Source organism: Dromaius novaehollandiae, chromosome Z (assembly GCF_036370855.1).
Source record: "Dromaius novaehollandiae isolate bDroNov1 chromosome Z, bDroNov1.hap1, whole genome shotgun sequence".
NCBI classification, from domain to species: Eukaryota; Metazoa; Chordata; class Aves; order Casuariiformes; family Dromaiidae; genus Dromaius; species Dromaius novaehollandiae.
Genome location: NC_088132.1, coordinates 38,354,302 through 38,379,149, shown reverse-complemented (window position 1 = coordinate 38,379,149; position 24,848 = coordinate 38,354,302). Strand labels below are relative to the sequence as shown.

The 24,848-nt window shown below is 41.3% G+C and overlaps 1 protein-coding gene across 2 annotated transcripts in view; it reads left to right on the top strand.

The window, feature by feature from the left end:
• PRDM6 (PR/SET domain 6) overlaps window positions 1-24,848 on the top strand; it is a 79,349-nt gene that overhangs the window by 31,123 nt on the left and 23,378 nt on the right. For both annotated transcript variants that reach the window (XM_064501685.1, XM_064501684.1), the window contains exons 4-5: window positions 19,820-19,947; window positions 23,703-23,827. In XM_064501685.1, coding sequence (XP_064357755.1) covers window positions 19,820-19,947; window positions 23,703-23,827 — 253 coding nt within the window. The remainder of the gene's footprint in view (window positions 1-19,819; window positions 19,948-23,702; window positions 23,828-24,848) is intronic.

Here is a 24,848-nt window from a genome sequence, read left to right as displayed (position 1 = left end):
TTGCTGCTGTGCACTGTACAGAGGATAAAAAAAGTGAGAAGGATATTTTGGAAAGAAAGCTGATATTAAAAACAAAGAAAAGAGAACGATGTTCCTTACATCATTTCTCCTGATTAGTTAACAGCATGCTTACGTAGTCCGCTTAGAGTGGAGGCTACTGAGAATTTTTAAGACTGATGTGATGCTATATATTTATTTATTTAAAAGGTTATGTTTGTTTTGCCAGTCCAAAAAAACACTGCCATAGTCACAAACCTAATTTTAAGATGATAAACATTATTTCTACCAGTCTTGTTCTTCAAAAACACGCGTGAACGCCGCCAGCAACAGAAGAGTGGCTGCCTTGTTTGAGCCCTGGTCTCAGTGAGCTCTGAGGTGGGGCAGCCTCAGTCATATTTGCACTCTTTCAGTCACTAATATTCAGCATCTGTCAGTTAAGTATCTAGTCTGAGTCAGTTAACCTTGCTTATGATGAGTTGCCCTCTGGAGGTGCCTGTTTCATTCCAGTGTGTCTAAGAGGAGACTGGGCAGCAGGGTTAGGCTTTATACTCAACCCCAGGGGCCTGATGTTTTGTGAGCAGAGTCCTTCCCTTAAGTCACTGACAATCTGCCTTTTGAACCGCATGTGAATAAAGGATGTGACCAACAGTGGCCCAATATTTACTGTCATGTTGCCCTGTTGTAAAATCACCATCGGGGCTATGCTACCTTGCAGCCAAAGATGTGTCTACGTCCCTGGACAGATGCAAACCAACTGGCCTTAATCGGAGGAGCTATTTCAGCCGTTTTAACTAAGGTATTTTCAGCAATACTGAGCTTATCACGGGAGGCAAAACTCACCTTAGAAGCTTGGTAAGTAGGCTTAAGTGCGCCCCACGCTGCTGTGGTTGCTCGACTATCACTGCTAATTTACACCCACTGAACAAGCTTGTCTGCATCAGTCCCGGTCGCTTTGACTGCAGTGCAGATGTGCTCTGAGTCAGTGGGATTTAAATCTGTGGTTATACTTGATGTGTATGAAAGCAGAATTAGGCCGATCTCTTTGCAGTGCTTCTGATGTGTCTGCTAAAGTAAAGGCTGCCTAGTTTAAGCATTCTCTGTTTTGCAAGTACAGAACCACCAATATTTCTCTTGCAAAAGATTTGTTCCCCGTTGTAGCCATCAGAAGGTCAGAAGAAGTTCAAAATGACATGATGGAGTTTATCTGTTTGTTTGGAAGAATGATCTGGTCATTGCCATAGCAAGTTATATTAAATTCTTTTGGTCGTATGATATAGGATTTTTATATTAATACCATATTTTAAATGTATTTATAAAACAGTTGAGCTTTGACTGTTATAGCTCAGATCTGTGCAGTTTTATAATTGAGACATTTGCAAATTTATGGTTAAAATTATTTTGTCAGGGACCAAATATAGATGCATTTTAAAAGAAAAACTTTGGATAATTGCATCATGATGGATCTTTCGAGTCCTGTTCATTTCTACTCTCGAAGATATTAAATCAATACAACTCTCAGGATTGACTGTATGTAATAAGTGAATGATGTATGTGATGAGGTTTGGATTTTTTCCTCGTTTATATGCACCTTTTATGAATATGTGCCATTAAAGTTGACAGAGCATTTAGGCCGAGTTGCAGTGTTAATGTCATGGTTTACCTTAGGTGTAAAATGGGAATTACAATATGCAGCTTTTATAATATTACAGGTGAAAAGTGCTACAATCATTCGTTGTAAGTGAGGAAAGGTTTTCCTACCCTTTCTCTCCCAACACCACAATTATTTAAAAAAGGGCCAGCTCTCTGCTTGCTGCGTGGTTCCCCTTGTGCTGACTTTTGGAGGACTTGCACCCTACCAAGCGGACAGGAGCACACTCCCTGCCTGCCCTGGGGAGGGTAGTGTCCTCTGACACTGCTTGCAGTCCTGGCCTCCAGTTTTCTGTAGGAAGAGCTGCTCACATCATTACAACTTGGGGTCTGACTCAGACCCTATTCACAACGTTAAATACTTTATTAGAAGCCAAGGGGTTTTTTAAAACCTGTTTGTTGATTTTGAACATTTTTAGTGAATTCACGTTTTAGATTGAGAAAAAAGTCACAAAAATAGCATTTGAAATTTGGCGATTATGAACTGTAGCTACAATTTAACTGCGTTTTTTAAATTGTACTGGTTTGTAAATCAGTACAAACGTGTACTGATTTGCCTGTAGTGATTAGAACTGATTTAACTGATTTAACTATAGTTCTGTAAAGACAGTAATCCCGCTCTCATTTTTCGCTTAGAAGTTTGATGTAGTGGGTATTTCAGGTGAGGTTAAATCTGAATCTGAAATGTGGAAAAAGTAGCAAAAAGCAAATGACAACAGGAAATGTCATTTTCTTCTTTCAGGACTGCCAGACATTCTGTATAATACAGGATATCCTGTATATATAGTCAAGTCAAATACGAAAAGCATACGGGGCACGCTGTCTTATGTATTGTCATGGCAACTGATGCTTTTCCAAACACCCGGCAGCTTCAACTTCCAGAGATTTAGAAAAGCAGCAACTGCATCTGGGCCTATTGCATGAGCCATCGATCCAGCGCGTGAGGTTTGTTGAGCTGGCGCAAAATGTACTCTGTGATTTTTTTCTATCCAGCGCTTCAGCAGATTTCGGTATTTCAAATTGGGCAACCTGACCTTGTTGTCACTTCAGTTTCCGTGATGTGACTTCTGAAAGTAGTTGTGTGCTTTGGGGATGCTGTGGAGAAGAGCACTGTAGATGCAGGTAGGTATTAATGGGGATCAGCAAATGTCACTGACCCATCTGTACCTGACTGTTGAGCAGAAGTTACTGGTTTTCTGTGAGCCTCTATTTTCATTACCGTTCCTCTTCTCTGCTAATCCGTTACAAGGCCAGATATCCTAGGACACCATTCCTCCTGCTTTCACAGTGAGAGCCTCCATGGTACGTTTTTGCTCTTCCTTGAACTGAACTTGCAGTGACATTAGTCACAGTGTTGAGTACCTAAGAAGTGAAAAATATTTGGATATCGGTGTTATATGCTGAAATAGATATAGAGATTCTTGCAGCAGTGAAAGTTTGGGGACAAAGGACACAAATCTGTAGAAAAAAGAGGCTTCCTTAGTTCTGCTCCCTGAAAAACTAGCTTTTAAATTATGGAATGCTTCTGAATGTATCTCATTATTAAGCTTCTGGTAAGTGTCTCTTCCTCTCAGGCAGTTTGTTTATTCATCCTTGAGTCCAAGGATTTGCTCAATTTTCTAGTAAGTATAATATATTTCCTATCCAGATGCCACATGGGATTACTAGACAATTTACTTATCTGGACAAAATAAATGTCTTTCCTTTGAAGCCTGGAGTAACTCACATCCTTCTCTGCTCTCCGCTGGAGAGTGAAAAGTCTTTGAGGAAAAAGAAGCAAGATCTGCCATGGTGAAATACTGTTGTATTCTGTTGGATGATCCTTAGTATTTTTGACAGGATGAGTCAGCAGAGGCTAAAATCATAGTGCATTAACCTCTCCCGTCTCGCTCTTCCCATACTCCCGGTTTCTTGGAGGGTTTTTAGACACATTTGCACAGGCTAGGATGACAGTCCTGGGACTGCAGCAGCTGTTGTAGGCTCAGCACAGTGTCTTATCTGAAGTTGGCCGTGACTCTGTAATATCAGTGACTCCCTAATGCTAAAGGACTTTTTCATCGTCTCCTCTCACCTTTTACTTTGATTTTTGGCTGAAGATGTGGGGCTCTTTAGTTTACTGTTGTTAGGTGGAGCGAGTTCAAGATACTAAGCAACCAAGGGGTTTGAGTTTAGGAATGTTTTCAAAATAACTATAAAATATGAAATTTATGTTATCCACAATATGTTGGAGGTCAGTTCGCCCTCAAAACATAATGTCTGACAATTGTGCTTTCTTAGTGTGGGTTAGAAAAAGAATATAGTAGACTTAGGAAAACATCATAATTTAAGAAGTGACACATTTCAACAAAGACATAAAACTGTAGGCAGTACAGAAAAGAAGTAAAACCTTAGGAAACCATTACTTCATTAGGACAAATATTTTATGTCTTTTAAAAGAGTCCTTATTAAAAAGGGTGAGCTCTAGGACATTCATGTTTGTATGAAATCATAAATCTGCTATTTGAGAACCAGAAGGGCTTCTTTCTGTGGATAGACTGATTTTTACTACAGCTTCATCAAATTCCTTGCAAACAGTTTATCGGAGTAAATGGCTAGGAGTCGGCCCACAGATCGTTATTTCTAATATGCTCCCCTCTTGCAAGTGCCGTGATGGAGCCAGTTACGAAAGTCAGCACCGTCCAGAGTCCGTGCGCAGTCCGTGAGGCGTAAAAAAGGAGCTGGGGGAGGACTGATTCGCTTGCTGTTACCAGGAGCCTGTTCATTTGTGATGAGCCCCTTACGTAAAATGCACAAATTTGCTGTCGTATTTGCCACGTTGGCTTGGCCTCTGCAGCCCTTTCTCCAGCGTGCCTTCTCTTTCCCTTCGCCCTGCCGTGTTTAGGCTAATGTGTGCATGTGACTTGCAGTTACCTTCCCCAGGGGCTGGCGGGCAGGGGAGGGGGGTTGGCCCAGAAAGGGCTTAGATTTTAGCCGGTCCCCATGGCGAGTCCGGCTTTGTTTTCTCCTCGAAGGGGAGGGAGTTGGAAGAGCGCTGTGCTCCGCTGGGAAGCCCAAGGCTTCTCTCTTCTGGCAGAGGGAAAGCGGAGCAATCTCGGTTCAGCTTTGGAAAACTATGAGCTCGTGTTCCCTGTTAATCTCATTGTATTTAAGCAGAGGCATTTTGTGATGGTGCGTGAGGGAGAAAGAGACAGAGTGCGGGTGGGGAAAGGTTACATTTTCATCACATTTTTCAGATCTCCCAATTCGTTTAGCCTTATCTGTGTCTTTTAGATTGCAAGCTCTTAGGTACCATGACCATTACTATGTATGCCTGTGATAGCCTGGTGTGCAGCAGATAACTAGTTACAAGCTGTTGGAGTTTTCCAAGAAAACCTATTTTTCCAGGGAATGCAGAGAAACTAAAACTGCAGAAAAATGTCGGTTTCAGGGTAGCTTCTGATGAACAAAATTTGGGGGAAAATGGTTCAAAATCATCTAAACATGCTGTTCTGACATTTTCTCAGCAGAAAGTTCATTTTTCAGGTCAGAACTACTTTCATTTTGAAGCTTTGATAAACTTATAATGAAACATTTGATTACAGTTTGTAAGGTCTTGAAATTGTCCAAACGAAGATTTTCCAAAAAAGCTTGCTTCAAAACCTTTTGTTAATGTTCTTGTTTTACGGACATTGTGAGGTTTTGGCTATAGCCCGTAAGACCATTTGGCGTGCAAATCTGCTAACCAGTGATTAATTTCCCCATTGTGTTAAACTTTGAGAATGATGGGAGAATAATTAGGAGATGGTTTGTTTTGCTTTTTTTTCAAAATTTAGACCTTGGGAAAAATAAAACTGGTTTTGCATGCATCGTTTCATTGCTAAAATTGTTAGTGTAGATTGTAATCACTGGTTTTACTGTTTTTTAATTCATTAAGCTACTCTGAGTTCCTTCGTGCAAAAAGCAGTATTTAAGGTGAGTACAATTGCTGCTCAAATTCCTCTGCTACTTCTGAAGTTTGCTTGCTGTCTCTGTGCTAGCTGGCATAAGCAGTCCAAGTATTTTCACCTATAACTGATTGAGACAAAAGAAATGCCTTTTTGCCTAAAATTACTTTGGCACAGAGAGTGATGTTGAGAAAGACTAGAAGGAGGAAGGGAAGCTGGATGGTGTTGAAGATGCAGAACTGAAAAGGAAAATTGCAGAATGGAGCAGAGAAAATAGGAACAGCGCAAACCTTTGTGGTCAGCCCTCGGTTCTCACGCTAGTGAGGTGTTCCCAGGTGTTTTTCTGCTGTCTTGATGAAAAGAGGGGCAGAAAAAAAGAGCATGTTGAGACATGGCTGACGGGAGAGTAGAGACAAGTAAGGAGAGTTTTGGATAGCTTTGCTTAGATATAGAAGAGGAAGCTGGAACTGGTGGTAAGAAGAAGGTTTCTTAATTTAATTAGAACTAAGGACAGAGAAGAACCGTGATGGCATAAATTATATTCTTGTTACAAGATAATATACAGTCATGGAAGAACATACCACATAGATCCAGGTATAGTCATTTACAGAGCACACATATATGTTGTGTGTAATTTTAGGAGCGGCAATGAGTGACTCAGTCCAGGCACAAGGAAAAGTGCCTCCTACTGCATCGCCAGCACTGTTTCCGTCAGCCTCTCAGCGTTGCTCGGAGGTCTCCCGTCCCAGTACTGACCTGGTTAGGTACCGCGTAGCTGCGGAGAACCGATCGAACCCCTGTAGCATGTAGCTCGGCTCCATGTTGGTGCAGGGTATCTTACTGTGTTGTACTCTTCTTTGAGGTGTTAATTTATATTTATTCATAAATCTGTATAATTCTACAACTATGAAGACTGAGTTCATGAATTATATGTAGTGCTAATGAAGAGCAGGCTACAGCATTACAGTTTATTTTTAGATCAAATCTTTTTTGGCCCATTATTTTTTTTGGCATGAAGCTGGAGTGTGAACACCTAAAAGGGAAAATGCTTCATTTCTGTTACTGTCCAGGTAATTTTCCAAAACAGATCCTTCCTTCCTCACCGATAGAGGCTCTGGGTCAGGTTTTAATTTTCACAATGTACTCGTCACATGAACGCGTTGTGAAAATGGATGAGAGAAAGCTTGAGCTGAAGAGAAGTTGGAACCTGTTGTGTTTCATCCACCTCAATAGATAGGAAAAACACTGTAATGATGTGTCCACCCTTTATTTACAGTATACACAATTCGTGACAGCGGTTTTTATAACTCTAAAAATTACACTTAATAAATATGAGAAGATACAGGTTTTCTTGATTACTTAAACCTAAATGTTTATTCAAGCTTTCATGAGAAGTTTGTCTTAATTTAAACAGAGCTAGGGCCGCTGAACAGATGCCATTTTTTTGATGTGGACTCAGTACACATGAAGCGAATCTTAATAACATACACACTCATTTAATTGGTAAATGTATCCTACAGAGGCTTTGCTTCATGGTTTGCCTACTGTAATCAGAATGAAACTGAAGTCGACATTTCATAGGTAGGTTATATTTATAGGTTTTATACTTCATTTCATGTAATAAAATGATTGCTGGTTTTAATTTAAAAAATTCAGAAGAAATGTGTAAATATTGCTGCAGTAGTTTGGAGCAATGAAGTATTACTTGTATTTTCCCTTTTGGTGTTGATGTTATGTAGAAGTTGGAGACACTAACACATTGTGGATATTGTTGCTGAGAAGGGGAAGGGAAAAAGATAGGCTTGAAACGCAGCCTGTGAGGTGGCACACAGCCAACACACTGAAAAATGGCAAACGTCACATTTAACAGCTGGATGCAGAAATATTTCTCTTTAATTTGGAAGGAGAAAATTTTTTTCACAGCAGGGCACTCTCAAAAGAGCACAACATCAAAGAGGGTGGGTCTCCCCAGTCAAACATCATCTGGCTCCAGTGATGGAGCAAAATGAATGAACTGTCAGGACTTTTTTCCAGTGTGTATGTTTTTGCCAAGTGGAAAGTAAAAGGTTCAGTGGCTTGTTCTGATCACAGACCAAACCCTGATAATGGAAAGCTGATTCCTTAAAGTCTTCCTCTGATCAGCTGACAGGCCATGTCTGAAGAAGACCCCGGACTGATTGATGGCCCACTTTGTATTGATGGCCCCTGCCACCCTTAGAGATAAGCGAGATATGCCAAATGCTTAACAGCTCTGGAGGGCTCCTGTGAGTGTGGCTCAGACCATGCTGTAATCTACCGTTATAATCCTCACAGGAACGAGTTCGCTTCCAAAGAAACTTAACATGATCCTTACCAATACCAGACCTGCGCTCTGGCAAGAAAAAAATCATTTCTCATTCTCCAACATGTGCCCGCTAGAAATACCAGCGTTACTCATTAATGCATTCTTTTCATCCGCTTTTTGCCTCTGACTTCAGCCCTGAAGCAGTTGCAAACTAAACATCACCATGCTGGTTTTCTAAGAATTCTATAATCTAACAAATTTGAAGAAATAATACAGTGCAGGCATTTTTCAGTATTAAAACATGGCAAGACAGTTTGTACAGCCATTACTCATTTGTTTTATGAGGAATCTCAGGCATAGTTTATCATATACTTTATTACTTGACCTTTTAATCATCATCTGGGGAACTTGGCATTCCAGACATTCCAAAATATTCCAAACTAAAAATAACAGTGCGCCTCATTATTGAAAACTCACACAAAGGAGCTAAGTACGGGTTCTCAAATGTGTCATTTGTCTTGAAACCCCGCATTTATGGCCAGTCTTACTGGTTCTCTCAGAAATGAGAGATTTAAAAAGGACTGAAAGAATTATTTACTAGTGCAGGAGAGACTCCCTAGCTCAGTGCTCCGCTGAGATGTATGCCCTGCGTAGTGGAAAGACAGTCCCTACTTGTATTTACTTACAGTCTCAGAGTGAAGATAAACAAAGGATTCACAAAGAGAGTATCAAAACCCTTGTTTTCTACAGCTGAGGGATGAAGATACAGAGTTTAAACACTTGGATTAAGTCACATGACAAACCTATTTCAGAGCAGGACCTGAACCTAGATGTCTGAGGAGCAATGCCAGTATCTAAACAGAGGTGTTTAACACTGTTTTAGCACCCACAAAGTTACCTGAGATATCCAGACAGGACTGACAGGTAAGGCACGGGACTTAGAGAGAGCTGCCTACCTTCTGGAGCAGTAGCTGGAGGTGCAGTAGCATATGCAGGGGCATCAAAAATAGCGGTTAACTTAAACTTAAGTTTAGACGGCTGAAGTTAACTCTGCACCCTAGTCCACTACCAAACGCTTAGCCACGGGTCACAACCATTACACTAGGCAGCGATGCTTTTATCCGGAGAAAAGAAGGTTCTTGACGTTGCTTGAAAGTGATGTTACCTGTGTAAGGGCTTTTATAGAAGAATTTAGTTTTTAGTTTTTCTTTTACAAGTAACTCATTCCTGAGTTAGGATTTTTTTCAGTTTTAGTTCCTTTTTTTCTTAGAATGCCCACGAAGCCTGCGTCAGGAGTGTCCAAGTGAAGGTGGTGGCAGTCTTCACTGTCTTGCAAGATTCCCCTTTTTGAATTCTTGAAACTGCAGGATTTGAATGCATTTAAGCTGGAGGTCAAAACAGATTGGGGGATCGCTGCTAAAGCTTATGTTCCCCATGGCTAGACCTTCACACTTCAGAATAGAGGGACAACAAATTACAGAGCAACAAGTTGGCTCTCACATCAACCTGCCTGTTTCATGGATTATGTCCTGACCCAGAAATCACTGCAGTGAATGTTTCTGTGTTCTTTTCACTGATTAAAATGAGTTTTCGATCCGGCATATCTTGCAGGCCCTGCAGATCATCGTGTTAGGTCAGATGCTCCTAATACAGAATGAACACGTGCAGCAAAGAGAGACGTGCTGCCCTGTCTGTGTATGGACACGTACGGACTGTAAAGGAAAATTCCACTCCTTTCACCCAGTCTAGTTCTGTGTGGAGCTAGTGACTCCTTTCAGTGGGAATAACCTGTGAAATCTATTTATTTGAAAATGAAATTTAATTGCTTTGGGGATTTCTGGGCTTCCTGCTCTTGCTGATGGTGGCTGTTATCTTATTGGAAGTGACAATATTTGATTTGGGCAGAGTAGGATCCTGAAGTAAAAAACTCACTTTCAGTCTGCAGTGAAGCAAAGAGATACTGAATGGTTGTCATTCAGCATTTCTGTAGCTCTGCTGATGTAAAGTACTGACATTACTCTTGTTTTTAACTTTCAAAAATATCTGTGTAGTTGCCCTGCATCATTTTCTTTCTGGACTGTTCTACTTCAAATCCATTTATGCTGTCAGTCCAGTTTATGCACACAATTTCCTTGTAAATACTTCATCCTCTGCCTCTTCTGCGGAGTAGTCTTAGGGCCAATTCATTGAATCTGTGGTTATGAGGAGACTGTGAACAGTAATGGCTCTGGGCTCTGTGACCCTTTTTCACAGGGAGATGTTTGCTTTTCCTTTTATTCATGCCCAGTCACAGTCTTTTTACATTCAGCCCTCTTCGTGGTCTCAGCCCTCACTTGTCATCCCTGGAGATGCTCAAAACCCGACTGCACAAGGTCCTTGGCAAGCTGCTGTAGCTGACCCTGCTTTGAGCAGGAGGGTTGGACTAGAGGAGCTCCAGGGGTCCCCTTCTACCTCAGCTACTCCATGGTGCCATGAATTGCCCCTGATTTCAAATGAAACCGTAGCCTCTCACAGTACACGTGAAGCAAGAGGAAGAATTTCCAGTCCCAAGGTAAGAAATCTTGCTTAGGTAGTTCGAGCAAATTAGAGCAGCATTTACATGCCTAAAAAGCAGACAGGCACGTAGGCAGTTTTCCAAAGAGTCCAAGTAGGAACTTGAGTCCCATTGACTTCAGTGGCGGTTTTAAGTCTAACTTGCTAGAGGACTTTTGCCAGTTCTACTGTAAGATTGAGAGTGTCCCTAGGAGCTCTGTGCTTGAGAAGCTAAGTACCTTTCTAAATCTGGTCCTTAGAAAGCCTATGGGGATATACTGTTGTAGCGCTAAAAAATCCTAAAGGTAAAGAAAAGAATGAAAAACTCCACATATTGCAAAGTGAAAACAAGCAGAATCCTTCCTCTAGCAAGCTCCACAGATTCTGCATGGTAGCCATGCACTATACTCTATGTGCCTTGCTTCTGCTATGTCTTAAAGGATCACTATGCGTCAAGGCTGGGATTTGTAAGTCTAAAATGTACTCCCTGCTAGGAAATGCTGACTTGCCCATAGACACAGATACGTGCGCAAAGCTATGAAAACACAGTCTGACCATGTTTTGAAAACATGCTCAACAGAAATTATGGGAGTGATGGCTCAAAAGGTATTTTCTCCTCGTGCTGTCAGCCTCCTCTTTGTCAGTAGTAAAGAAAGCCCCGAGTAACATTCAAGAACAGATCTTCCTCTCTCTCCAGCTTTCTTCCTTCTTACATACTAGAGTCAAGGCAATTTAGAAATTTCCATTTATGATTGTCTTTTCGTCCTGAGTGATTTCTCTAAGGTCACTGAGTGAGTCAACTTGGGAGCTAGGTACCCACTCACCTCAATGCTTCAGCTGCATTGCCTAGCTTGATGGTGAGTGATGAGAGCTGCTAAAACTTGTTTTTGTACATGCTGCTTGGGAGTGCTGTCCTCTGTCATATTATGCTTGTGGTTAGACATTTTGCCGTTTTAATTCTTCGCCCAGCTGGATGGGCGTTATCGACTATGTGGAAAAAGGCTGAAAGAACATCTCATCTGAATGGCAGGGCCCCCTTCTGGAGGTGAGCACTCGGTTGCCTGTAAAAGAATGAAAAAGGATGACACAAACTTTTTTTTAATTTTCACTTTGACATGTCTTAGGGTTTTGAGAAGCACCAAGATACCGGCCAAAGGCCTGTTGTTACTTAGCAAAGGCACTGCTTGCGTTTTCAGAGGCACGGAGGCAACAAATATCAGCATAAATGTCGATCCTCTGGCTCCAGGTGTCCTCTTAGGAAGTGCGTTACTGAATAAGTTCAGCGGGGCTTCCCCAACAAGGGAGGGTTTTCAGCATCAGACCCTTACAGGCTTTTTGAAACTCCTTTCCTGGTATGTGTGTTGGGATCTGCTTCTACCAGCCAGCTGGTGTGAGAGTCTTCTGGTTGTTTCAGCTTTGATTATTTGCTTCCCTCTTTCTAAGCTATCTTTTTGGTTTTAGTCTTTTTTTCTTTTCCCGGCCTCTCTGGATGCCTAGATTGGCAGTACTTTTTGTGCTCCATGTCCCGTAGAAATGAGATTGCAGAGAACAGTCTGTTGCCTCTCCGTGTCCCTGCTGCTCTCAAGGCTGCGTGGGGATGTGGTGCAGCAAGCAGTGTGGAAATACCAATCCCAAGCCAAAACCTCGCCGGTTTGGAGGAACCCGTGCCCAGAGTACCACTGCTTCTCCCGTCATATCACGGGAACTGACAAGGGAGCGCAAAATCACACACTGAGGAGGCCGTGTTGTGCCACCGGGTACCCCGGGGCGCTCGTCCCTAACAGACCGGTTTGGGTGTGTGTATCTCTTTCCAGCTTCACGTGTGTTTTTTCTGCCTTGTATCTTCCCCTTTTTGCCCTGCTGTTGAGTAACGCTGGCTTGCGTGTAATTCTCCTCGATCCCAGACCTCCGCGGGTTAGCGTCAAAACAAACCGTTGAGACTTGACTTTAAAAAGTAGCGTAATGAAGTTTGCGTAATCAGCCGGGCACTGCTCTCGTGACACTCGCTGGAATAAGGCCCCGGTCCTCCTACCCCTCGCACAGATGCTTGGTTTCACACACGAGTAGTCCCGTTGAGATCAATGGGACTGCAACATGTGTGCAAGTGTTTGCTGGACCGGGCTCCAAGTGAGACATGAAGCCTTTCACCTAGCACAGACAGTTCAAAACAATGTTTATAGTTTCATATGCTATAATCCTTTGAGAAACATTAAATCTAAATAGCTTTTAATATTAGTTGGCAAGTATTCTCTTTTTTAAAAATTTGCTAGATGATGCCTGCTAGATTAAAGAGAAGAAACATTAAGCAGATATTGCAAGATGTACAGTCCATATCAGATATGGCTAATTGTAGAAAATTGCTTTGAATAGTGTGAGCAGTTAAAGATCATTGGCTGTCAGGATAGGTTTCTGTGTGTTTTCACAGAGGTGTTGCATCTGAGGGGGAGTATTGCCAACAAATGCTGGAGGACATTTCAGTGTGACTTTATCCAGTCAGGCCTCCTGATGTTTCCTCCCAGCTCACTTCTTTCAAATCGCTCTTCTGTTGCTAGTATGGAGCAGCTCGGGGTGTTTCAGTGTAGCAAAAACATTTAGAAATCTTTATGTTAAGGTATAGAATATTAAAAAAATGACATTTTGCATGTAATAGAAAAATTGCAGAAGCAAAAATTGTTGTTTAAATAAACTGTTACATTTTCTAAATAAAACAAAATAATTATCCAATTATTTACAAAACTGAAGCACTTCAAAGTAAGTAAGTAGTTATTGTCTTGGATTTATTTCACATATGAATACAGTCTATAGTAACTAGCTTTCACTGTCTACATAATAATAAAAACAAATATATTGTTCTTATTTCATCATAAGCCAACAAACTTAGATATTATCCACAGTATCAGTGTATATTTTTTATTCTGATTTCTGTCCATAAATACTCTGAAGGCATATTTTAAAAGGAAAAACAAACCAATTAATCTTACCAAGCAACAGTTGGATATATGAGAAGCATTTACAACTAATGTTTTTCTGAAATAATGTCTGTATAGAGGAATAGGGAACTGGTCCAACTGGTACGGCTTAGAGTAAAATGATGTTGTTGACATGTGTACTGCTATTTTTTCATACCAGTTTTATGTTTGTAGTTAAATATTACAGATTCAATAATAATATTATGCATTGGAGTTAGCGTTATTACAATGTGATGAACAGGCATTTCTTTATACTGGCTAAGAATAATTTGCTTGTTTATTGTATAGGTAATATAAAATACAGTATGCCATTGACAAAGCATTCCTTTATAAAGGATGTGATTATATAATAACTTTATTAGTATCTATCAACATCAGTGTTTCTTTTTAGTTAAGCTATATTAGGGGAATTTTCCATGTTTTGGAGTTTGCTTCTGGCTTTCATTGTTTCATGTCTTCTCTTGCATAGGCAGACTAGGAGGAGAAGGAGACATTCCTAAATATTTGCTAAATGGACTGATTTGGTCACCAAATTAGTGAATGAAAGAAGAAAGATGTGGTGGCTAAATGCATAATTATTTCTACACAGGTTTCTCATTCAGTGGGTATCAGTGAAAAGAAGCATACTGAGAAAAGCTCTCCTCCTCTATATCAGATGCCCAGCTCCTAACAGTTAAAATGTTTAAAACCCAAAAGCATTCATTTTTTAAACAGTTGTTAGCATTAAACATGAACCCACGTGTAGTTTAATTTTCAGCCTAAACTGTTCTCCTTAAATGTAATCTGTTCAGGGCATAGTGTCAGTTGTCTCTTCTCTTTCAGTCCCTGCAGCATCTCCCTATGAACTTTTCCAACTTTCCGGATAAGAGATCCTTTGACAACGTGCTGATTTCCAAGGGAGCAGGGCACCAATGTACTACACTGAATCCAGCCTAGCAGCGAAGTTAGCAAGTCATGCATACGGCCTGATTTGCTCTCAGTGTGACATGACTAGAAACGCTAACAAACAAATAATGTGTACATGCCTTAATAAACCCTAGAGCCCGTGGGCATTTTGCTCAACGACCCCTATCCTAGGCAAGTCAAAGCACTGAGTTTTGCTGTGCCTTTTCTTGCGCGTGTCTCAGAGCGTCAGCAAGAACGCTGGTGGGTGCAGTTGCCTGCAGCCCTGCGGGCCCCGGCAAGGGGACACGAGCAGGGACGCTGTCTCTGCTATGGAGAGCACAGGCTGCAGAGATCCAGCCCCCCAACGCAGTCTTCCAGAATTGCGCACCTCCTAAAAAAGGGCGGTTATGCACCCCTGCAATGCCATGCTGCACAAGGTAAAGTTTTCCCAGTTTTGATGGCCAGGCCAGCAAAGACAGACAGTGTTCGGTGTTGCTGCAGCCTGTAGGTTCGTACACTGATACAGAGAGAGTGTAATTGGTGTGGATGCTACCACATGTGACATGTCAGTCTGTTTAATCACAACCTACTTCTCCATCTTTCCGGTGGCGTTTAGAGTACAGCCACGGATTTTAACTGCGTGACTCATGATTCGTGAAAGGTTTGTAGGATCACCAAAAGTACTCAGTACTATCCTGACTCTTCCCATTGAAATTAAGGATAAAATCCTTGTGGGAGAAGGCGGCTAATGCTGAGTACTTTTGAAAACCCCGTGACCTTATTCATGTGATGTCATTGAGAATAGCAATGAACAGCAAAAAGTAAGATACCCTACTAATGGTAAGAAACAGTTCTTGCGTGTGTTGTGGTTTTCTTCACATCTCTTTTGATGTCTTGAAACGTAAAAATGATTTTAATAGTACGAATGTGCAACAGTCCAAATTTTCTCTAGAAATAAAAATCCACTTTGAGGGCAAGACTTTTTTCCTTCTGCTGCAAGGAAAACAAGAGGTCAAGTAAGTTGTACACTAATACCTTTTTTATTTGACTAAATGGAAAAATAAAATGCAGGCAGAATTTCAAAAGACACAACCCTTCACCAGGCCGTGGAAAGAGAACAAAGGAAAACAACAGACAGAGAGGAAAGAGCTCCAATGAACGAACCAGTTCTCCTCTCCCTGGCTCTTCTGTGAAGATGTTTTTAATTGCTTCACAGCTTGGCTTTCTCTGTGGCTGTGCTAGTATGTTCTTGCTCCTTTCTAACTTTCTGAATTCCTGTGGCACCAATGCCAGCAGCTCACACGATAATCTTTAGCATGAGAATTACATTTTCCCCTCATCTATCCAAGTCAGGCAAGAGCAAAGAAAACTGTGTCAGTATTGAAATGATTCAGAGTTCTCAGAAGGCTCTTTAATGGTCTGCCCTATGTTTTATATTACTTAAATCTTACACAGTCCTTCCTAGGTATGTTGCCAGTGTGACAGAAGTTCTGGCAAGGGCTGTTTATTTTATTAAGTAATAATTGTTCATAGATTTTAGAGTATCGCTTATGCGCGATGCTGCCTGCTTTAGAAATGATATTATTATTGTTGCCGTTATGTATTGCTACCATCAGCATCATAAGTTTCAGTATCTGCAGCCTCCAACTAATTATCAATAATCAATCCAATAAATAATAAATCCAGTTGTTCGCACCGGGTTTATACGTGCGTGCCGTTGCAAGGTGAGCCGGACCAGTCGCAGTACACTGGCTTCCAAGTGGTGTTTCCCGTACTGCCCAGCTGGAGCTCCCACCGATTTCCTGAGGAACGGCAGTGGCACCCGGTAAGAAATTCCATCTTACACCTCATACACCTCTGTATCTGTGTCTCGAATGCTGAATCAGCTGGCGTTTGTGAGGAGAGGAATCAAAAAATGGAGATGCGAAGACTTGGATTATGTTGTGCTGGTTACACTTTGGACGGGCTTTCTTGGAAAATGAAGCTGTTTCTGTTGTATTCTGAAATCAAAGGAGGAAAATTGTGGAAGAATAGTGTTTCACATTCCGAGTCTCTTGACCTGTAAAATATCAGTAACCTACTAATAGTAGTTCACAACCTATTAATAAATCAATTAATCACACGGGAATTATTAAGGAGGAACAAAAGCCATGTCTAGCGAGAAGGTGAATGCCATCATCTTCTGTCAGATTCTGGTCTCTCACCTGTAGGCCGGTGTACTACTTAAAGCTGAAACAGTCATCAAACAGCAAATCTTAAAACTTGGAAACATTTAAAGCATAATCAAAAAAAAAAAAAAGGAAAAGAAAAAATAAAACTCAGCAAAAACAATAGTTAACAAATATTTGGGGTCAGAAGAGGGAAAAGATACAGTAAGCAGCTTAGATGACACTCCCAGCCAGATACAATCAAAGTAAAAAGAAACAGTAACTAATTCTGTTTTCACCACTTAGATGAAGGACACTTGTGAGATACAGCAAAGAATACATACATACTACATATGGAGTTGGGGAAATGATATTTTATTTTGTCATGAGGGTCCTGCAATTTGTTAAAAGTGGATGTAGTGGATTTCACAAGGTAGTCAAAGATTTTCAGGAAATTCAGTTTATCACAGAATTCTGCAATAGGTTTTTAAATAGCAGCTACATGTGTGATTTGCCTGTGAGTGTTTAAGTACATACACATGTGTAATACAGGTGTCAGTGCATATGTGAATCTGTGCAGTTTGCTATGATGTCTGGGTTCACAGCTTGTGCTACAGGTTTACTTTCTTACGGCAGGTCATGGTTTGCTCCCTCGTGATTGTTTCTTTAGGCAAATATATAGTGGCTGCCAGATTTAGACAAATGTATAGTAACTAAGACCTGGTGCACTGTGGTAATATGAATAATAATAACCCTATCAGTTAGGTTTTTCCAGATCTTACTTGGGGTTATGTGATTTAACAAGTAATCAGATACAAGGTAGTGTTGCTCTTTCCCTTCTAACGTTACGGTCTCTGCTTCATTGCTGCTGGGTTTGCGTTCCTGTAAGGGCAGGGCGGAGAGTGCCATGGGATGGACTCTGCCTTTGTGGCTTTGTGTGCAATGCCAGTAATATCCTCTTAGGAAAGGCAGCACAATGTCACCGATGCAAGAGTAGTTGCAGGAGTGAATAAATTGAAAATATTTAGATCTGCAAGATATGTAGATGGAGAGCTACTCAGCAGTGTGTGGAACATCCTGTGTCCCTTTCTTACTGCTGCTGCCATTGATTCAGTGTGATAGAGAAGGTGATAATGTCTCCCAGTTGCAGAAAGCAGAATTATGAGCTGTTCCCTGCCTTGGTGTTCCTGTCCGCTTCTGCAGAAATTGCTGCTACAGTATGGGATAATATGGAGACTGACAGCAAGCTAAACCACTGACACCAAACAGAAAGAGAAGACAAAATGATATTCTCAACCCTGCTCTAGGTCCAGTGACGCTGGTAGAGCAGTCGTTCCTACTCCAGGCCAAAGCTAGAGAGAGCCCAGATTCTGCATTTTCGTGGCAGATTTTCACTTCTCATGTCAGTTTGTGGCTGCTCATACTCAGAAAGTGCTAAATAGGTCCTTGTGTGTCGGGATTTGGCTGTCAGTACCATTTATGGTGGTCGCCTTCCTCTTTCTCCTTCCTATTTCACAGCGTTTGGGGATTAGGAAGTTATCAGCTCTTCATTTACGGGAATTGGTTTTGCCTCATGTTAAGCCATGTAGTCATGTTAGTAAGCTCTATATAAATGAATAAATAATAAACAGTGTGCTGAAACTGTTTGGACACATTTTGCTAAAACGGTCCCAGCCAAACACTGTTAATCATAAATTTTTCCTTTCCTCCCTTTCTGTGGGCTAATTTCCTGTATTCCTTTTGCGTTACAGATTTTTGTTCAGTTTAGCATGTTTTGCTCGTGTATTCAGAACACGCTGACTTATTTACATAAGAAGAGGTCCTTGCTGGTTAGCAACAAGATACCGTATATGAAAAATGAAACAATCCCTCAGTACTGGGGTATTTATTTGCCTCTGAGGATTCCTCTTCTTTTTTCCCCGACTTCCTTTTACCTGCCAGGGCGTGCTGGGGTAGGTGCCTCTCCAGCCCAGGAGCATCAGGCAAGGTTGCACCCGTGATTGTCACAAGCACTCAGGAATCGACGGCAGCGATCTCTTCAGACATTTCATTTCCCTGTCTTTTCTGCCTTAGCTATGCATCTGTTGCCCCTGAGTACTCCCAATCCCTCGTGGTCAAGAGCAAAAGCAAGGTCAGCTCCTAAACTTGAGACTCTCGTGGGGCAGATTCTGAGCCGTGCACATGTTTTTGTGTGCATCGTAGGAAACACCTTTTCAGTACATTCAGAAATGTTGAATATATATGAACATAATTTTCCGAGATGGTGTTCTAAGGTAAGTCTCTTGATATTGAAATAGAATTGCAAAAGTGTTAATATGCTTGTTTTTCAGCTGCTCAGTTCAATGTAATAAATGCGTTTCCTCTTCAGTTAATGGAATTAGCACTTTCAAGAGGGCAGATCAAGTTAGGCTCGTACAATTTCAAAAGGGAAAACATTTTCAGGCAGGATTATTAAAGCAGAAGGGATCTGTGAAGCAATAAAAGACTTGAAGGTCAGGTTTGCTTTAGATAAGCACCTAATTGTTCAGATACAGCTCAGAAGTTTAACAACATAACTGCAAAACTGGTAAAGAGCCTGTGAGACCATGAGCTTTTACTAGCAGAAGTACTTCATAGATACCATTTTTAATGCAGTCAGACCTGAGAAGGGCAGACGCGCATGAAATATGTAACTGAACATTTCAGAGCCTCCAGGGCAATTTTATTCTTTGGCTTCAGAGGGCGGGCCCAGTGCAGAATAGAGATACGATACTATTTTTTCTTTTTAATTACCCTAGCTGGCTCTCATGTCTTTAGCAGGGATGTCATATTTAAGAAAACTATGATTCTCTCGGGACTGATTTCTCATTCACTACTTCAGAAAATTATACTTCTCAAGGGAGCTTCTAAAGGAGTCTTGAACTGCTCTTTTTCCTTCCAGTCCCATTTGTTTTGGTACTAAGAATCCTACAGCTATGAATCTCTAATGCTTAGTATGCGCCGTATGAGACCGCCGACGTACAAGCTCTTGCTGCGGCTGAGATGTGAAAGAGGGATACTCGTTTAGGGATTATTCCTGCCCCTAGCTCAGATGTTCGGGCTGTTTCAATGCAGGCTTTACATCCAGATTTTCTTGTTTATCTGGCAGTTCATTATTTAAGGCCAGCCTGTCAAAATAGGTTAAATATTCTTTGGGAAACATGATCACATCTTTGAGACGCCACAAATATGTTTAATATAAAAAAGATTGGCTTGATAAGAGAAACACGATAAACTTGCATCCCCCAAAATACTTCGCTGTTGTTCCATTTAGATTTGTAAGAGCATCAGTACGCAATGGCAGATCTCATGGCAATAAATTCCTGGAAAAGGCACAGAGAGACACCAGCAAAGCGGCGAAAATGATTGCTGATGATTTGTTCTAACTACTTGACCTTGTGCCCTCTTCCCCAGATATATGACCAAGATGGGACACTGCAGCACTTTATCGATGGTGGAGAACCCAGCAAGTCGAGCTGGATGAGGTACATCCGATGTGCAAGGCACTGTGGGGAGCAGAACTTAACGGTAGTTCAGTACAGGTAAAGTATGTTTCAATTTACTCAGCGCAAGAAAAAGAAAATGCTTTTAGTGAAAAGTCGGACTGTGACCGTCAGCAGTGCTGTCGCCTTTGAACGCAGAGACAGTAGTAGGGCTTTAGGGAACGCGTCCACTCGGGTAACACAAGTGCTGGAGTGCGTAGTTAAGATGGGTTTAACTTGGGTTGCCCGGAGCTGAGGCCGTCGTAGCAAGCGCGTTCGAGCCGGTGCTCGTGGGAGCGCGTACAGCTCTGCGCCCCGCGCGTGCACGTCACGCTGCACCCAGCACCCTGCGCATTTTTAAACAGCCCGATCCGAAGGAGGCCAGCACTCGCCGTCTTCCGCTCTGCTGGAGACGCGCGTGCTGGAGGAAGGCGCAAAGGAGAGAGCCTCGCTTGAAACGAAAGCAGCGGCGTTTTGAATGCAAAACCGCTTGCGAGAGTCGCGGGACACGTGTGCACCTGGCCGCTGCACGCGGAGCGCCCCTGCTAGCGGAGTGAGCTTTGCGCCACTGCCTGCGGCGTCACTAGCTAGAGGAGCTCCGAAAGTGAAAAAAGTGCAAAGAAATTACACTGCGTTTTACTTTCTACTCACAAACAGATCCAGAAAACCTAGACAACGCATCGTATAAATACATGATCTCAGCTCTAAACAAACCTTTTGCCTCAGAATCAGAAGCAACTGCTTGGCCTTATTAAACATGATAGGAAGTACATCAAAGAATGCCCTGTGTTTGGCAGTCACAGCGAGCAGTCTTGATTTTTGGCTAGCTGTTTTAGAGAGGGGAGTTTCTTTTCTTTAGGAAGAATATTAAACTTATTTGGAGCATCTTTAAAAATAAAACATACAAACGCAAGCTAAAATGAAATATATGTAAAGTTTGACTCTCCCATAGGGTTCCAATTTAACAATGGCAAAATTGTTCAGCTGGGTTTTTAGCTTTTTTTATGCTATGGCCAGTTGACTAAACAACGCCACAATTGAAAAAATAACAATTCTCTTCATACATTACACATCTTTTATTGCACCCTAAAACACTTGATATTCAGAGCTAAAATGCTGTCAGATTTTAAACAAACCCAGTGGATAATGAATAAAGATCGCTGTGATGAGAGAGTATTTTTGTAGGTATCTTGTGAACTATTTCTCAGTGTTGTCGTGTGTGTGTGTGCATGCATTTATCGAGATATATATATGTGTATGCATGCATATATATGAATGACAAACCTAAATGAAACGTGAGCATGAGAAAGTCATTACACATCTGTCAATATTAAGTGGATTTTACAACTCTCCTTTCATGATGAAGTTTTTACTTCGAGTTCCCTCTGTTGATCTGTTTTCGATTACTTCAGATCTTTATAAAATGAGCTACAAAAACACAATTTAAAAAACTGGCATCCATCACCAGTGACTGCGTCCAAGTGTAAGAAAATAGAAAAGTTGGACACTGAAAAACCGGCCTAATTTTTATTGTACATGGACGTCCTCCTCACAGAAAGTCAGCTGGTTTAAATTCATTCTGTTATGATTTGTAATATCTAAATGGAATTTTCTTCAAAGCGCTCTTGATTGATTGACCCTTAGCTGAACGTTTTGTTTTTATTTTGAGGCTGACAATAATGTTTGTTGGCATGTGTTCTGCTTCAACTGCGTTGGGACGCCGTGAAGCTATCTTTATGAGTCATCCAACCACAATACTAAATACATGTCAGCAAAGGAAATATTATCCGAAAAGGGAAAAATCCCTTTGATGTACTTCAGCATGCAGAGATTTCTGCGAGTTTTGGAAGCTCTGTACGCTTGTAAGGAACGGTGTACGCTTACACATTTTTTTTCCGGCCTACTCCAAGCCTCACAGACCACCCATTGCTCCAAAACAGTCCTGCTCTTTCAGCGGCAGAGTGTGTCATTTGGTTTTAGCACATTCATTTGCTGGGCTGCTGTGTTTATGTTAGGGGAAGCCAAACTGAGAGACAAAATGTTACAAGGGTGAAGTACAAAGTGGACTCAATTTTTCTCAAGTTAGGGGATGCCGGTAATTTATAGCACGGCCCTGGTTTTGATTTTTATGTAGCGGTGGCGAGGACTAACGAAATGCACAGCCCTGGTAAGAAAGGGCGAGAGAGGAAGAGGGAAGGAGGAGGAAGGACAGAGCGAGAATGAAGAAGAGAAGGAGACACAAAGGGGAGAGTTTTTGTCACATATTCCCAGGGCGGTCGGAAAGCCATTCTGCTTAGCTAGCAGTGCCCTCCTGAGACAGGGTGGCAGTAAGCGAGGAAAATAACAAGATAAATGAAATTTTTGCAGCTGCTTGTAAAATATTGAGAATCTGCACTTTTTTATTGATCTTTATGATCCTGTTGCCAAGAGCCACTTTGCGGTGACAAAATATGTTGACAAGTGCATATCTCACTGCCATGAAAAATGTGGTAAAGGATTCTCCTTATGTCTGCAGTGTTATACAAGGAACAAATTGCATTGCTACAGCCAATTCTTTACAGAAAGTCTAAATTTAAGGCCTACCAACCCTAAACACTTTTATCTTGAACTTCAGGCTAACGTTTGTAGCAATTCTTCATGGGGAAAACCGGCTGAGGCCTAACATTTTTTTTTTTGCCTTACATAAGCTGTTATAAAAAATGGTCATTTCTTGGTACTTTGACTGTATCATTTTGGTATGTAATCCTTCAGCCAGAGTGGAGTGCTCTTCTTGTATATATTGAATTTCTATCCATCTCACATAAGGGTGTTTTACTGTTCTGTGCAAAGCCTAAAGGGAAAAGCCACTGCAAACTGATAACAGTTTTATTTCGTCTCCTAGGTGCCTGATTCTGATCTTTCTCCATTATTGTCCCTGTGTAAATCTGTTAACTGTGGACGTATTGCCCTGAAGCTATTTACATCAGCGCGAGATCAGGATGAGCCTCTACTTTTTACCCTACAAAACGCTAGGCTTTTTCTTTTTTTCCCGCAACTGCCAGTTCCATGGTTTTGGAATATCCAGAGTCTTTTCCCTCAGGGTAAGGCAGATAGCTGGAAGATACCACATTTCTGGTAACAGGAATTCATACTTTCTGAAGGCTCGTCAGTGTTATCCTCATGTTCCATGCAGGGGAAGGTTTTTGTGAGTGCATGTTCAGATTAACCTCCTTTTCTTGATTTTTACCAGGCCAAAGTCTATCTTACTCACTAAGCCAAGATCTCTCTTTTTGGTGGTATATCACTGTATTGAAAGGACATATGTACGGAAGAAATTCTCAGCCACTGTTGCTAAAAGCACTTACTTGAATGCAAAGAATTGTCGCCTATTTACCCTTGTGTGGTGACTTCAGCCTAGGTAACAAATGCAAAGACAAATGCAAAGCTGTTTCATGGCTTCCCCTCCTGACCTGTGTGCACCAATATAGCACTCTGATGCCTGTACAGAATGAGCAAAATGTAGCCTTTCTAAAATCCCTTCAAAAGGCACATTGCAAGAAAATACCAGTTTTTTATAGCATCTTGATGTTTGTAAAATCTTGTGTTTAAAATATTTTCATTTCAGAGTACCCGTAAGCTCTTTGTTACTCTGTGCTACAGGTAGTAACTGTAGTCCCTCACTGATTATGGATTCAGTTTTAAAATAATCGGTAAGACATCGTCTTGGCTATCTGCAGAAATGCTTCCAAAACAGGGGATTTCTACCAGAAGAGTGTATGCCAGGAGGAGTGTGGTCTATTCCTAAACTAGGCTTGCTTTCTTTTTGTTTTCATTAGGTCGAACATATTCTATCGGGCTTGTATAGATATTCCCAGGGGCACTGAGCTGTTGGTGTGGTACAATGACAGCTACACATCTTTCTTTGGAATCCCTCTGCAGTGCATTGCCCAGGATGAAAACTGTAAGTTCTTCATTGTATTTCTACCTGCGTAGCCATAATTCCTGTTTTACAGCTAATCAGTTGTATTCCTCGAGTTTTCTAAGACATACTAAGTGAATGTGGATATATATTTAAGGTAAGCTTGACGTATACAAAATAAAACCCTGAAGCTGATATACTTAAGCCATGTAACATCAGGATATGATTACCTAAATAAACTCAGGTGTTTGAAAATGTGCAGGACTCTGCAACTACATAGCAGATTTCCCACCAGAGCAGCCCCACATAGCTTGGTAGCATGTGCAATCGTTCTTCCTTAGAAGTGATTAGTTATTATTTTATTTTTAATTTGTTTGCTTGGCCCTCTCTATTGTTATCAGACCTATCACAGGAGACTGTCTAGCCAAAACAGTAATGTACTGCAGATCCATGAGGCCTCTGTTAGCGATTCTTCATTCTGTTACCACCGAGTATGTTGAGAAAAGCTTTGACTGATTGTGGGGATGAGGTCCTTGTGGTTAAAAGGCAAAAGCCAGCTCCTGTAAATACAGACTAAGTATAAGTAGCCTGAAATAACAATGAGCCTCCATTCCATCATGGCCATCCTCATTTCCATCCATCCTTCTGTCCCACCCAATATTTTATTTTTATTTTACTAGCAGTAACCACAAAATTAAACATATAACACAGACCTGGTGCAACCAAGCACTGGATACCGCTGCCTGTAATGGGAGTAGGAGAGCCAAGCACGCCCTTCAGTTTCCCTGTTTGCGTGTGGAGCTCGATTAGAGCTTGTCTCAAAGACGTCTTCTCCATTTTGACGGCTATGTGTGCCTACGTGGTGGAAGAAACCAATAATAGATGCTTGATTGACTTTGGTCTAAAGTCCCTCTGTGGCTGCCCATGCATAATCAGTTATATATGAGATATATTTTTTCAGTCAAGTACTTGTATATTTGAACAGCTATACTGAGATGAACTTGTGTATCACAGTAACTTAAATACTGAACTGTACAGCAATAAAACAGTAAGATCCTGGGGA